The 14,578-nt window shown below is 54.7% G+C and overlaps 1 protein-coding gene across 6 annotated transcripts in view; it reads left to right on the top strand.

Annotated features, from left to right (window-relative positions):
• Positions 1-14,578, top strand: part of ARHGAP44 (Rho GTPase activating protein 44) — a 168,627-nt gene that overhangs the window by 150,066 nt on the left and 3,983 nt on the right. For 3 of the 6 annotated variants that reach the window (XM_077892590.1, XM_077892595.1, XM_077892592.1), the window contains 4 exons: positions 4,379-4,396; positions 5,145-5,369; positions 9,275-9,432; positions 12,599-12,976. In XM_077892590.1, coding sequence (XP_077748716.1) covers positions 4,379-4,396; positions 5,145-5,369; positions 9,275-9,432; positions 12,599-12,976 — 779 coding nt within the window. The remainder of the gene's footprint in view (positions 1-4,378; positions 4,397-5,144; positions 5,370-9,274; positions 9,433-12,598; positions 12,977-14,578) is intronic. The other 3 variants (XM_077892591.1, XM_077892593.1, XM_077892594.1) reach the window with 3 other exon arrangements.

Here is a 14,578-nt window from a genome sequence, read left to right as displayed (position 1 = left end):
GTAGAGACCTAAGAGTGAGCATCAACTTGAGAGTTGTTTTGATCAGTAAATAAAGTTTTACTTATGAAGTGTTTAGAACATTGCCCCGCATGGGGTAAACATCAGCTGCTTTGAGTACATGGACTAGGGTTTTGAGTGACACTGTCCGTTTTTCAGATCACAACACGGCTGGGTGTACTTCTCCATGAGGCACACTGACCAGTCCCTTTCTTTGCCATGGTGCCACTAAAAGACACCATGAATATCTGTCTGTCTCCACCCACCCACGGGTTATTGAGCTCATTCTGCAAACACAGAATACACAAAAGCCAAAATGGACTGGCTGAGGACCTTGGAAGGTGGCAGGAGACTCCCTGTAATGTGATGTAGAAGGCCGTCTGGAGAGTGAAGGGTTGTGACCCTTTCTGCCTGAGTCTCCTGCTCCCTGTTGCAGGTTTCATTTCCCAAAGAACCTTCCAGTCAAGACTACCTTTCTGGTTTCTTCCCTTCTTTCTCACCCATGTGACCTGGGCAAGGGCAGTAAGACTTAAAGAAAGAAGAGGATCCCCTCTTTATTTTTCTATGCTTAAGCCTAGAGTCTTCCAAGTAGGCTTTCCCCTCCTCTGAAACCCATGCTGGCCCATCTCACCAAATTCCTGGAAGACACAGGAACCTACCAACAAGGAACTCTATTCCTTGTTCATTCCCCATACTTCTATCAGAGAACCTACCCTCCCCCCAATATTTGGTGTTTTGTTGGGAAGGGAAGATAGTCTTATGGCAAACCCTGGAAATCCAGATAGCATGACCCAGATGGGGTCTTCCCAATATCTCCATCTCCTACTGGCTTGATTCGCTGGCACATTATGCTTCTGTCCCCCTCTTGTCAGCCTGTTTTAGGCTTAGGTTCGCTATCTCTATTTCTTTCTCCATGAGGATTAAAAAAAAAAAAATCTGTACCTGGCACCTACAAGGACAGAGCATCATCGTTGTCAAGGCTACCATTTGTTGGCTTCTTAGTAGGTGCCCAGTATATTGTATACAGTGTTCTGCTTGTTTTCTACAACTCTAAGGAGAAGGGGTCACTATTACTCCCATTTTATAGAAAATGATCAGAAGAAACTAGATGTTAAGGAACTCATCCATATTACACAGTAATGAGAAAATCTGGGATTCAGACTTCAAATCCCTCCTTTCAAAGCCTGTACTCTTGGGCTGTGCTACTCCCCTGAAGCTTTGGGGTGAGCTGGACAGGGAGTGGGGTCACCCCATTGCCCAGCTGCCACTCCAACTCCACACAATCCACCTACCAAGCTTTTATCTTCTTCCTTCCATGAAGATGTCTTTTGTGTCCCCAACTTGCCAACCCATAAATGCCATTTGCATAGCTAGACAGAGTCCTTAGGGGGCACACCCTGTGTCTGCCATTCCTCACACACCACCATGGCCCATCACGTGGCCACGTAGCTTCCTCCCCCAAGTAAAGGTCCAAGAGTGTGCTATACATGTCTTACCACTCAGGCACTGATAAATGACCTTCATGGCAATGCTGGAAATGGACTGGGAGGTATTAGCCTCTTTCTGTAGATGAAGAGCTCTACTGAGTCAATGAATGGTTTAACTGGTTCTAGAGACATGGATGATTCCAAAACCTATCCTATGATACAGTCTGTTACGAAAGGTACAAAGTATGTCCTGTGATAAGTTCCATGCAACGATAAGGTCCCAGTAGACCAGAAGGAATTCAACAGGGCAAATTATGCCTCAGTAGGACCACCTTGCCAGGGTGAAGAATTGTCACCGGGTTTACCCCGTGTGCATCCCAATGATGAGCGGCTGAATTCCCTGCCCTCTTGGCTCTTTACCCTAAAAGACAGGAGTAGGAGACAAGCATCTCAGGGCCAAATGCAGGCACTCCTCTCCTGCCCCCTTGCTCCCACCTCCCACAGGACCCAGAAGAAACCAGAAGAGAGACTCACCCAAGGTGCCCACCAGGATTCTGGCACACGCTCCTGCCTCCTGCTTCTTAATTTCCAAACCCTTCGCACCTTAGAGCTGCATCCTGGCCTCTGGCTTCTTGCTGTGCCCTGGATTCATCTCTAAAGGGGTCTGAAACCAATTCCTCTGAGTTTTCTCTAGAAAGCAGTGGGCCACGGGAAATCTTTGACATCCAAACTGGCCCTAGGTATCTGGGCAGTGACTTCCGATGGAGCGAATTGTTCTTCATTAATTGCACTTGCATTTCAGCCCTCTCTCGATAAGCACAGTTTCTTGATTCTGGCTGTTGTTGCTTCTTCATGTGATAAAACAGCAGAAACTTATATAACCTCTGGGTTGTATTCCATCTTCGGAGAGCTTCCCCTCTTTGGCAGTGGTGCCAAGCAGTTTTACAACTTTTGTCTTCTGGGTGAGTTTTATGGAGATGTTCAAACATTTAAATAGTCCATGTATTTTTTAAATATATTTTTAAATTGAAGTTTGATTTGCCTACATATAGTATAAAGGCAGTGCTCATTGTTTATTTATTTATTTTAAAGATTTTATTTATTTATTCATGAGAGACACAGAGAGAGAGGCAGAGACACAGGCAGAGGGAGAAGCAGGCTCCGTGGAGGGAGCCCCATGCAGGTCTCGATCCCGGGACTCCAGGATCACGCCCTGGGCTGAAGGCAGGCGCTAAACCGCTGAGCCACCCAGGGATCGCCACGTCCGTGTATTTATACCAATTTTTTTTCTTAAATCAAAAATGCTCCACCAAGAGCCCTGCCTTTGTGATTGATTCACTGTGTAGAGGTTTATATTTTCTTTTTGAAGAGATCAGCGAATGTTTGATGCACATGTGCTGTGAACGCAAGGTGCTGCCTTCCCTAAGAAAGGAATTCGAGCTGGGAGAGTAGGGATTGCACAGGGCACAGCGGTCTCTTTGTGAAAGCTGAAGTGTATGCTCAGCTTTTAGTTCTGAGCTGCTGATTCTGGCCACTGATAACTTAGCAGGTCTTGCTCAGTCCATGCCTCATGCCCCGGCTGGCCGCTTCGCTTGGTAAACCAGATCACCGGGGAGCCTGGTGTTTAGGTTGCTGCTGCTTGAAGATGCCCTTGGAAGTAGATGCCATCCCCCAAGAGCCCTGATCCCGGAGCCCATGCCTGCCCCGCACTCCCCGCACCCCCCTCCCCAAATGGGAAAGGTCTAAGTGAAGGAGCATAGGGTAAGGAAAATGGAGTGATACCCACCTCCCCTAGGGCTCCTTCTGTTGGACGCTGTGGCAGGCATTATGCATGCGTGTCTTCCTCGCCTACCACTGCACCTGAGTCCTATCTGGTCCCTACCCCACGTGGAATATTAAGCTTCTTGCACTTCTTCTCCTGATAAATTCTGAAGCCCATAGTTTTATAGTCCCTTCACATGTCAGGGGATGCAACTGGATCTCGTCCACAAGTTGTGCCTGGCCTCCAAGAATGATTCTGGATCTACTGTAGAAGATGCTTATTTATGGTCCGAGAGTCCTCAGATGCAAGATGACTTGAATGCTAGTGGGTCCTGGAAAGAGAGACCCAGCCCTCGAAACCCCCCAGCTCCCCAGGTGTCTCTTCTGAGCTATGCAAGGGAGGTGAGAAATAGCAATGACAATGACACTAGACATGAGTGTCATTGGGCTGTCCCCATCCTAGCGCATGCTGAGCTTTTAGTGCAAACCTCTCTGAACCATGCTGCAGGCTGCATCCCACTGCTTATTTCCTTAAAGGACTCAAATCCTGGCTGCTCCAACCAGTCTCCAAACTTGAACGCTTTTTGTTTGTTGAATCTTGCCACTTGTCTCTAAGGTAAATAAATGCCCGTGAGGGTGGACAGAATTCAGAGTGTCTAGCTCTGTGCCTCTGACCGTTGTGGGTCGAAGTAAGCACCCAATCGCCCTCATACCCACGCTCCCACTGTGCCTCTACCCGACAGACGCCGACGCTGGGAAGTTTCACTCTCCGTGTCACCTCTAGGACTGGAAACGTTAGGTCTTGGCTTAGTGAAGATCTTGACTTCACAGTACCATTACCTCCTAGGCCAGAGGAAAGACTTAATAGCCTCCTAAATCATGTAACGTGGAAGCCAGCAGGTGGCTATTTCAACCAATTGTCCACTATGACACCCTCTACTCCTCAACCCCCATCTCCACACACCCCAATATCAAAGCTCCAGCTTCTCTCTTTATTCACCTTGGAATAAAGGACACCCCCTTCGCCCCAACAGAAAAGTCCCTGTAACTAGAGAGGCCAGCTACACTGGAACAATTTCATGGCCCAGGAAAAGCCCCAGGCCCAGACCCTGACCTTGACGAGAAAACCTGTGTGTCCAAAGGAAGGCATAGTTTTTTTGACACTAATATCTGTATGTTTCTTGTCCCTGCAGCCTTAGGAAAATCCAAAGGTACAGTATCCTCGGGTAGCTACGAGGCCATGTTCAATCTCTTGAGAACAAAGCAAGCCATGCCTTAGTGAGCTCTGCCAGAGAGTGAATGTGCCGTGTTTGGTTGCTTGGCCGACTTAGCGGAAGCTGTGTCTCCATCATTAAAACAATCGCAGCGCGGAGTGACCTTAGGGCTGGTCAGCCCCCTACCTGCCGGGTAGATGTGCGGGTGTGGCCTGCAGAGGCTGTAGCTCTGGCCAGGGCCCTGGGGCGAGACCAGGAGACCGACTGGGGCCTGTGCTCTGGACCCCAAGTGCCAAAAAAAAAAAAAAAAAAAAAAAAGGATGGATATTTAGTTGTCTCCCGCTGATCAGTGCCTCGTTCTAGTGCGATGCTGCTCCCTGGCCCCCTCCCCTCCTCATCCCCCCCAGTCCTGCCCTCCTCCACCCCCCATTGGGGGAGGGAGGGAGTGCTCCCAGAGGGGCTGCATCCTGCTCTGGGCACAGCTTGGATTCCACGCGCAGATCCCGAGGCCAGCTGGCTTGGGCAGAGGGTGGAAGCGAGCCGCCAGCCGCGCACGCCCGGGGCTGCTGGTGCGCGGCGGTGGCCGAGCAGCGTCGCTTCCCGGGGCCCAGGAGGGGGCTGCGGCTGCGGCTGCGGCTGCGCTGCTGCTCCCCGGCGGCCGTGCTTGAGTGTGTCCGCTGCGCGGGGGAGGGCGCCTGCCCCTCGTCACGCGTGGGTAAGCGGGTGTCTTTGTGTCCCTCGCCAGCATGGGCGTGAGGGTCATGGACACGTCCTGGGTGGCTCGAAGAGGCTCCTCGGCCGGCAGGAAGGCGTCCTGCGCCCCGCCCACCATGCAGCCCCCCGCGCCGCCGCCCACCGAGCTTGCCGCGCCTCTGCCATCGCCCCTCCCGGAGCAGCCCCTGGACGGCCCCGCGGCGCCCTCGCTGTCGCCGTCGGGCCTGGGCCTCCAGCCCGGGGCCGAGCGCACCAGGTAAGCGGGGCCCGGCCGGGGGGTTGGCTGCGCCCCCTCCGGGCCTCGTGGATGCCGTCACCACCCCTGCCCCTTCCACGCGTCGTGTTTGGCTTTCTGCATCCTGCTGGCACGGAGCTAGTGGTTCCCAGCCCCTCCCCTTGCAGCCCCCACCCCACCCCCGATTGTCAGATGGAGCCCCAGCTTCCCAGAATAGCATCCCCCAGCACGCGTGCAAGGTGGAAACTCGCTAAAGCCGTGAGTGTGCGAAGTTGCCAGCTCCCGGCGCCCCTTCCTCTGCCTGCAGTGACTTCCCCGTTTTGAAATCCAGGAAAACCCAGGATTGCCGTAATTTCTCCCCTTCCCTGCTCTGCCTTTAGATTCATAGGAGCTGTTTCCCCTGCTTGCATGGGTGCAAATCAGGAAAGGAGTGGTGGTCATGTGGTCATGTGGTCGTGGATGGGGTGGCCTGGGGACCTGGGCAGTCTGCCCCCGGGGTTGTGTTTCCGTTCTTTCCAGGGAAGAAGAAAGCTAGCAAGCTAAGCTCGTGGTGTCACTAGTTCAGTGAATGTTTGTGGAGGACTGAGTCCATCCAGAGATGCAAGGTGTGACAGAGGGCCCGTCCCAGTGTGTAGATGCGTGCTGACACATAACAGGGAGCATGGGCCATGTCTGGCCCTTCTTCCAAACGGACGTCCTGGACGTGGGATGACCGGCACTACTTTGCTGGGTATTTCTATCTGCTCTAAAACAGTTTGGAGAAGTGGAAAAGCTACTTCAAATCAGATGCCGATGTGCATTCTGTTAGACGACACCGCATCCCCGCGCCCCCCCTCCCCACCATGGCTCCTGCTGGAAAAACTTTGGAGGCTTTGGGAAACTGAACCTTTTCATCTAATTTTTTTTAAGATTTATTTATTTTAGAGAGAGAGAACGCGCTCAAGAGAGAGGGGCAGAGGGAGAGGGAGAGAATCTCCAGCCGACTCAACACTGAGCGTGGAGCCCAATATGGGGCTCCATCTCATGACCCTGAAATCACGATCTCAGCCAAAACCAAGATTCAGACACTTAATGGTGCCCCTTTGCCCAATCTTTGTACACATACACTCACACACAAATACCAACTCCCTAAATGAAGGGATTGTAGGGCATTTGTGGGGTTTTTTTCCCCCTTTAATGAATAGAAGGTACTTTCCCCATGAAATGGGTCAATGATAAAGGGAAATGGATAGTCAGAGTTCGGGAGGTGGGAGCTGATAGTGGATGTGCTTGGGTCATTGCTGATGGCTCCAGCTCAGGGCGAGAGGATGCCAGCCCTGGCTGGGTGTTCGCTAGGCTTCATTCCCACTTGGGAGATGATGCAGGGTTGGGAGAGCAAGTTCAGCAGAGAATCATCTCTGTGGCTCAGAGAGGCTGACAAGGAGGAAGTGAACAAGTAGGAGACCTGCTGGGACCCTTCTGCTTTTGCACCCTTACTGGCTTTGTCCTGGTTTGCAGTCAACACTTGGTGCTAAACATGATTGGATGTAAAAAAAAAAAAAAAAAAAAAAAAAAGCTATTTCTGAAAATGGCCCTCAAAGATGGATTTCCCAGCTGCTAAAGGTGTTCCCGGGTGGTTGGCCTTGAGAGTCGCTCATGGGCAGGGAGCACCACCTGCTAGCTCAGAGTAATTAGGAGTCATCCCCATTGCTCATACTGTCCCTTTTTCTTGGGTTCACCAGCTCTGAGGCTTTCCCTTGGGTGGCCACGTTCTTGTCTCTCCTCTACCACTCTTTTTCTCTGCCCATATGGTTTCCTCCCAATACAAATGGGTGTTCCATTGTTTTTTTTTTTTTGGTTTTGTTTCTGTTTTCTGGACATTTGTAGTCAGATGATGTCTCTTCCAGTTCCTGGCTGCCTGTTATGCATCCCCCCCGCCCCCCGAGAATGGTAGGTCCTCTCTTCCCTCTGGCTTGCTCCAGCCTCCCCATTCTTCACCCAGGCCTGGCAGCCCTCTCCAGCCAAGCCCAACCTCTGCATCCCACTCCTCTGCTTGGCATTAACTCTGCCCCGAACTCTGCCTCCTGCCCCTTTGCACCCCAGCTCACTGAATCACCCGTCCCCAGAACTGACCTGTCCTCAAGCATGTCCTGAGCCTCCTCCATCGAGTGCTCCTTGGTAAGCCCTGTATACCCCACCTCTCCCACCGGGTCAGCTGTGCCGATGCTGGAGAGACAGCAAGGCTCCATAAGGAAATACTTGTTTCTCTGGTGGGGGGCTTGCATCAGGTAGGCAGGAAAAGGATGAGCTCTTGGTTCCTAGTCTTGTCAATCCTGAGGAAGGAAGAAGAATCTAGTAGGCCACAAGAAGCAAATTTTACTGTTTGCTTGTTTTGTGGCGTGTGTGTGTGTGTGTGTGTTTTAAGATTGTATTTATTCATGAGAGACACAGAGAGGCAGAGAGAGAAGCAGGCTCCCTGTGGGGGAGCCCAATGTGGGACTCAATCCCAGGACCCCAGGATCATGACCTGAGCCAAAGGTGATGCTCAACCACTGAGCCACCCAGGTGGCTGTTTTGTATTTTTTGTTGTTTTAACTACCTCTCAATGGTGGTAGAGGCGGAAGGAAGGGTAGATAGATATTCAGCTTTAATATGTGGGTGCCTGGTGACTTTGGGTCCAAGGAAGAATAAAAGACAGGTGTTGGACCTACAGGTTGCTTTTTATGAACAGCACAGAGAAAGGAGTCGCTCTCCAGACCCCCTGGATGAAATGGCTTTTGGGGAGAGAGGGGGCAGTGGCCCAGGTGTGGTTTGATGCTCACCCTAAGGAGAGAGTTTATTGCGGCCTTGAACGTGACATTGTCTTCACTCCTTCACTTAGGGGAAAACTAATTGAACTTTGGCTTTGGCTGCCCCAGTCCTGGTCCCTACTCCCCCGCCCCCCTTTGCCATACCCCATACCCTGCCAGGAAGGGGCGGCATATCTCTAGCTCTTTAATATCTGGGGCCTCTAGGTAAATTTAGGGAAGAAATAGGCCCTGCATGTTTTCATAGGGAAGGAAGTAGCCATTGCAAAGGATTTAGGTTCCTATCCATCCCCCCCCCCCCCCCCCATGCCCTACTAGAGGGCATCAGAATCCAGGTGGTTTCCAGCAGGGGCGGCAGGTAGCTTTCATCCTAATTTGCCAGGGGCTGCCTAGAACATAAGTGGGAGGAAGAGCAAGCAACTTCTGGGGGCTCGGGGTGGGCCCGGGGGACTCAATTAGCAATGTCTGCTGTGGAGGGATGTTGGGGAGTGAAGACGTGGCTGTATATTTGCTGTCCCTGTTCTGTGGAGTGGGGTAGGGTGTCTGTTAACATGTACCGTGTCCTTAGGACTCCTGGCAGAGAGGCAGCAGTGAAGGATGAATCCCCTTTGGGACACGGTGACCCAGGGTGTCCCTTTGTCAATTCAAGGGACACCAGAGGCCCTCCTTGCCATTGGCCCTGACCAATGTCCGCCCCCCCCCCCCAAGCCTGAAGGGCTGGGACCTGAATGGGTCACATCTGGGAGCCCCATGGGGGACTGGGTTAACCCTCCTGCCTGCTGGGACTGACATCCAGGATGGGTCCCAGAGGTGCACCCCTGCTTGTGGTACAGGTCAGCAGAGAGCTGCGGCCACGAAACCGGGCAGTGAGCCCTCGCATAGCTCGGTGACCCTGGGAAGTCCTCTTGGCTCTGGTATGCCGGAGAGAGCTGGCCATGAGAGAGTGCCAGGGGCATGGAGATGGGAGCAGAACCCAGGTCCCCGGGGCCCACGAGGGGACAGTCACCTCCCAGAGCATCTCTGATGGGCGTGGGGCAGACCAGAGCTGGCCCAGAGGAGCCCGTGGGGTTACAACCCACGGGCTGGTGCTGTGCCTGCCTGAGTTCAGGGGCTTTCTTGTCTTGTGTGCTTCTGTTCCAGCACTGCTAAAAGCAAGGAGCTTTCTCCAGGATCTGGGCAGAAGGGGAGTCCAGGCTCCAGCCAGGGGACGCTCTGTGCAGGGACGCAGCCAGGGGCACAAGCAGGCGCCAGCCCCATCCAGCCGCCCCCAGACCAGAGCCCTCACACTCTTCGGAAAGGTGCGTACGTCACCGTGGCCCCTCACGCCGGTCTTGGGCCGGGGGAGAGCTCTTCACGCTGCCTGCACGCTTCTTCCCCTCCATCAGCGTGGACATTGAGAGCCCGTGTGACTCGTGAAAAATCCCTAGGCTGGGCGTTAGAGCTTTAGGAAGTTAGCCAGCTGCAAGAGGGACCACATCTTCCTTCCTCATCTCGCTCATTTGGACAGCGGGCTCAATCGGGGTGGGGTGTACGTGGGACGCTGCCTCCCGTACCCCTAGACCTCCGTGCAAGTGTGCTTGCCCTGGATGACATGTGTGTCGTCCACAGACCCCGCCAGGCCCTCACCATTGCCACTTAAGGTGCTATGTGGAGTCCTGTGTGGGAGCCCCCTGCCCCGAGCCACAGCCTGGTGTGGCTGCCTCCTGGGATCGTTTCTAGAAGGGTGACACAGAGGAGGGAAATGGGATTGTTTCTACAGGAGTCCTTGCCTTCGATGTTTCTGTTTTGGAAGGCTGAGAATTTTGACACTGACCCGTGGGCCGCCCGACCCCGAATCTGCCATGGAACACCCCCCCCCAGAGGCCTATTTATCCCCCCTGAAGTGAGACCCTCCAAAAGTGAAAGACCTGCTCTGTGGGCACATTTCATCAATGGGGAGCTGTCTAGGCTCTGTACTTAGGCTTTCTCGTTTGTTTTCATGTTCTATTATCTCTTAGCAAAGTCTCGAACTTGGAATAGCAGGGTTTTTTTTTTTTTAATGAGATTTTATTTTCTTTAAATATTTTATTTATTCATGAGAGACAGAGAGAGGCAGGCTCCCTGCAGGGAACCCAATATGGGACTTGATCCCAGGACTCCAGGGTCACGGCCTGAGCTAAAGGCAGGCACTCAACTGCTGAGCCACCCAGGCATCCTGAGCAGGTTGTTGAGTATGTTCTCAGCTGAGGCCTTTCCAGCTTTCAGCCTCAGGATTTTCAGAATTAGAGTGGTTCGCCTTATCCCCACGTGCTCTGCAGCAGGTCCCCGCTGGGCTCCCTGGCTCTGGGCTGCAGGGGCAGTGCCAGGCCCTTTCATATCTCCCTTGATTCCCAGTCATGCCTTGGACGGCCTACAGATAAGTTTTGAGGCCCTACTCTGTGCAGAGCCCTGTGCTGGGCATCGAGAGTATAACAGAGCGACGGGCGCAGCCTCTCCAGAGAAGGAGGTGTAGAACCAGGACACGATGGTTCTGTGGGCCACCCCCTGCCCCGGGACAACGTGGCAGGGACGCGGGGACTCCCTTCCAGACGTACGAGGTGGGATACAGCAGTGGCAGTGGAACTTGAGCATTCCAGTTCTCTCATCCAAAGCCAGCAGGTCACCTTTGTGGCCCGGACACACTTTTCTGGCCATTTTGTGTGCAAAGCCCTTAAGGCTCCCTCAAGCCCTGGGAGGCAAGGTGATGCCCAAGCCACGGTGTCCTACGAGGTTGACCCTCCCGTTCCAGGCCATTCCATGGCACGGTGGACGTAGGCAGGGAGTACAGCCGAGAATGACCCAGGTCCCTCCTCCTCCGAGAGGTGCAGCAGCAGCTCCGAGTCCTCCTTTGGGAGGTACCATCTCTTTTCCAGCTGCCACCACTGCCCGGCGCTTCACTTTTTGTAGGTTTTTAACGTGGTGCTGCCCCCCTCACCCACACCTCCTCTGGCTTGTGCTGGGGAAGACATGTTGGAGTGTTGGTGGCTTGGGGCTCCGCTGGCTGGCTGCCCCCCCCCCCCCCCCCCCCGGTGAGTGATCCCGGCATCAGCCACTGTCTGTCCTGAGCTCCAGGAGCTGGGAAAGCCCGCCCGGTCCTCGGGGTGTAGAGCTGAGAAGTGCTTTCATCGCGGGTCATGATTCCGTGGTGCTTTCCACGCACGATGCTAACTGCTACAACCCTTTGGAGAAGAGACCTACCTTCCTGCTGCAGAGAAGAGGTTTAGATCACCCGCTGGGGCACCCAGTGGTTAAGGCGAGATGGGGACCTGAGGTCACATTGGAGAGACCATGTCCTTGTCCACACTGCACACTGACGGAGCCCAGGGAGCTCATGCAGCATTGTTCGAATGGATTTTGTCCTATTGTGGGAGGTGGGAGACAAGTCCCTGATGCCTTCTTGAGCACCTAACAGATACTTTCTTCTGGCCTTAGTGCTGTCCACAGCAGCCCTCACTTAATTTTGACACGTTAGTGACTGCTTTCTCTCTCTCTCTCTTTTTTAAGATTTATTTATTTATTCATGAGAGACACAGAGAGAGAGGCAGAGACACAGGCAGAGGGAGAAGCAGGCTCCATGCAGGGAGCCCAACATGGGACTCAATCCCGGGTCTCCAGGATCACGCCCTGGGCTGCAGGTGGTGCTAAACCGCTGAGCCACCCGGGCTGCCCCGTGACCGCTTTCTCAAAATGTTTGTGCCTCGGTGGGATCTCCCGGGCATCCGATTTTGTCATTCTTACCAGCTCATTTTGAGTTAAAGGTGTAGAGTATGTGTCATCCTGCAGCAGGACCAAGTGAATAAAAGGAGGGGAATGAAGGCAGGGCCAGGGGGGCTCGGGGCAGTGATAGGCAAAGTAACACACAGTACATCTGCAGAGTCTACACCGGGGGGGTGTATGGGTCTGGAAGGAAAAACATGCAGGGTGCAAGTACACAGGATTCAGAGGAAAGGACGGGGCAGGAGAGAGAAGTCGAGGCGGGACTTGGTCATGTGTGGCTCTCAGGGATCCAGGAGCCAGCGAGGAGGGCAGGTTCAGCCAAAAGTCAGAGTTCCCTGTGCTGGCGTGCTCCCCACCACGGCCCCCGCTCTGGTGTGGCCAGGTGAGCTCCCTGAGCCTCCGAGCCACTGACCCCCACCCTCCACCCCTGCTGGGCCTGTGCCTCTGATGCCTTTTGCCACCGTGCAGTGAAGCGAGGACACTGGGCAGCCGGCCACCGCCGGTGCCGGGGAGCGTGTGCAGACCGTGGTGGGGGCCCAGGGGAGGAGGAGGGATTGGTGAACAGATGGGAAGACATGAAAACTCGCAGTCGTAGGTGAAATTTTTGAAAACCGCCTGGGCTGCTGGCGGGGCGGTGAGGGGGCGCGGGTGGGAGGTGCGGCCAGGGCCAGGGCCCGGGGACAGCCGGCGCAGCCGACGCCCCTGTGCTCCCCGTGTTTTCTCTTCCAGTTTCCAAGAAGCTGGCGCCGATTCCACCCAAGGCCCCCTTCGGCCAGCCGGGGGCAGGGACGGACCAGTCGGCCGGCCAGCCGTCCCCGCTCAGCCTGTCCCCCACCCCGCCGAGCACCCCGTCGCCCTACGGACTGAGCTACCCGCAGGGGTACGCCCTGGCCTCGGGCCAGCTGTCCCCCGCCGCCGCGCCTCCCCTCGCCTCCCCCGCCGGCTTCGCGGGCGCCGCCGCCAAATCTCGGCCCACCCCCAAGCCCCGACAGAGACCCACCCTGCCGCCCCCGCAGCCCCCCACCGTCGGCCTGCCCGCCCCCAGCCCGCAGTCCGCGGAGCACCCGGTGCTGGACGGCATGGCCCCCGGGGAGAGCATGTCTACAGGTAAGGCAGCCGGCGCCCGCAGGTGCATCCCCGCTCCCCCCGCGTGAGGCCGCTGGAAAGCAGCCCCGGGAGTTCCCCCAGTGGGATGCCCGCTGCCCACCCAGGACTCTGACTCTGTTCCTAACCCGGGGGGTCGAGCACCGGTCGGAGGCCTTTGGGGTGGTGCTGCGGGAGGGGCCGCGGCATCCGAGCACAGGTGAGGCGGTTGCGGCTTTCCTTGCGCAGAGTCCAGGCAGACACCGAGGTCCACGCCCTCACCTCGAGAAAAGAGCCTAAGAACCAAAGACATTTTTTTTTTTCCTACTAATGGGAGAACCTTGTTAGAAAAATGTATTTCCAGCAATATTGACAGGAGGGTCAGTCGCAGGAAAGCTGCGTGTTCCTCTGGTTCTTTGAGGAGGTTAGTGCTCAAGCTCACAACTACTCAGTTTAAAGTTTAAAAGTCAAAGATGGAGCTGCTTCCTCCCCCCAAAAATGCAAAAGCGCAAGATCACAGACACCGCATTTAGCAAAAAACCGTTTGCTGGTTGGAGGAAGAGGATGTTTTTTTGCAATGTCTCCCCAGATACTCTGACCACACGACATTAGAGACTCAGGGCCTGTTTGTGGTGACCGCTGAAGTCATTCTAGCATTTTCCTCGTTCAGGGAGGTAGGCAAAGCCTTGGACTGTGTCTTGGCTTAGAACCAGCCCTGCATGTCATCCTGTGGCAGGAGCCCAAGGTTGTCCCAAGTAGCAGGTGAGGCAGCACACACACCCCAGACACAGGCACGCAACACAGATGTCACACAGGTGTGTGCACTCCCCCACACACCTAGACCCCCTCCCTGCACACACATTACAGATACCACAGATTCACACGCATGCAAACCACACACACACACCCCTTAGATACATGCATGCACACACCATACACAAGTACATGACACCTATGCAGATACCACATCCCTGCACTGCACCACATACGAGCACATGCCCACACATCCACGTGCTTCAAAGGGCGGGGTGGTCCTCAGGTCCGCTGGGATTTCGGACAGTGATTGTACTTGCACCCCTGTGTTCTGGCCCAGGAGTGAGGTTTTTCCCCTTGATCGGATGGAAGGGGGAGCCTGTGGGGTTCAGCCTCTCATGCCTGGGATCAGACTCATCCAATTGGAGGGATTGTGATGGATGAGTCACATGGTAAATATCGTGGGGAGCTGCCTCTGGCTGTTCGGCTTCTTTAGTTTTGGATATGATTCATGTTGAAGGTACAGCTGCTGACATCTACCCTGAGGCTTATAAGATATTAAGGAAATTCCTCCCCCAAAATGGACAGTGAGCACCACTTCCCACTGGTAGTTCTTCGGGGTGATGTGTGCATCCCCTGTGAGCCTGGGGGCCGGAGGCACGGGTGACACCAAGAGCTCGAGGTCACCCCGGGGCAGCTCCTCCCAGCACATCCAGCCACCCGGGAAGAGATGTGGGGCAGGGGCAGTGTGGACGCGGGAAGCAGCGAGCACAAGGTGTCCCCGGGGAGGAATGGAAAGGTGGTGGAACACCACGGGAGGAGGAATTGGGCCCAAAGCAGGCAGCAGAGGTGCCCCGCCTTCCCGAACGGCTG

This window comes from Canis aureus, chromosome 3 (assembly GCF_053574225.1).
Source record: "Canis aureus isolate CA01 chromosome 3, VMU_Caureus_v.1.0, whole genome shotgun sequence".
Classification (NCBI taxonomy): Eukaryota; Metazoa; Chordata; class Mammalia; order Carnivora; family Canidae; genus Canis; species Canis aureus.
The sequence above is the reverse complement of the archived record's forward strand: the minus strand, read 5'-3'. Positions and strand labels throughout refer to the sequence as shown.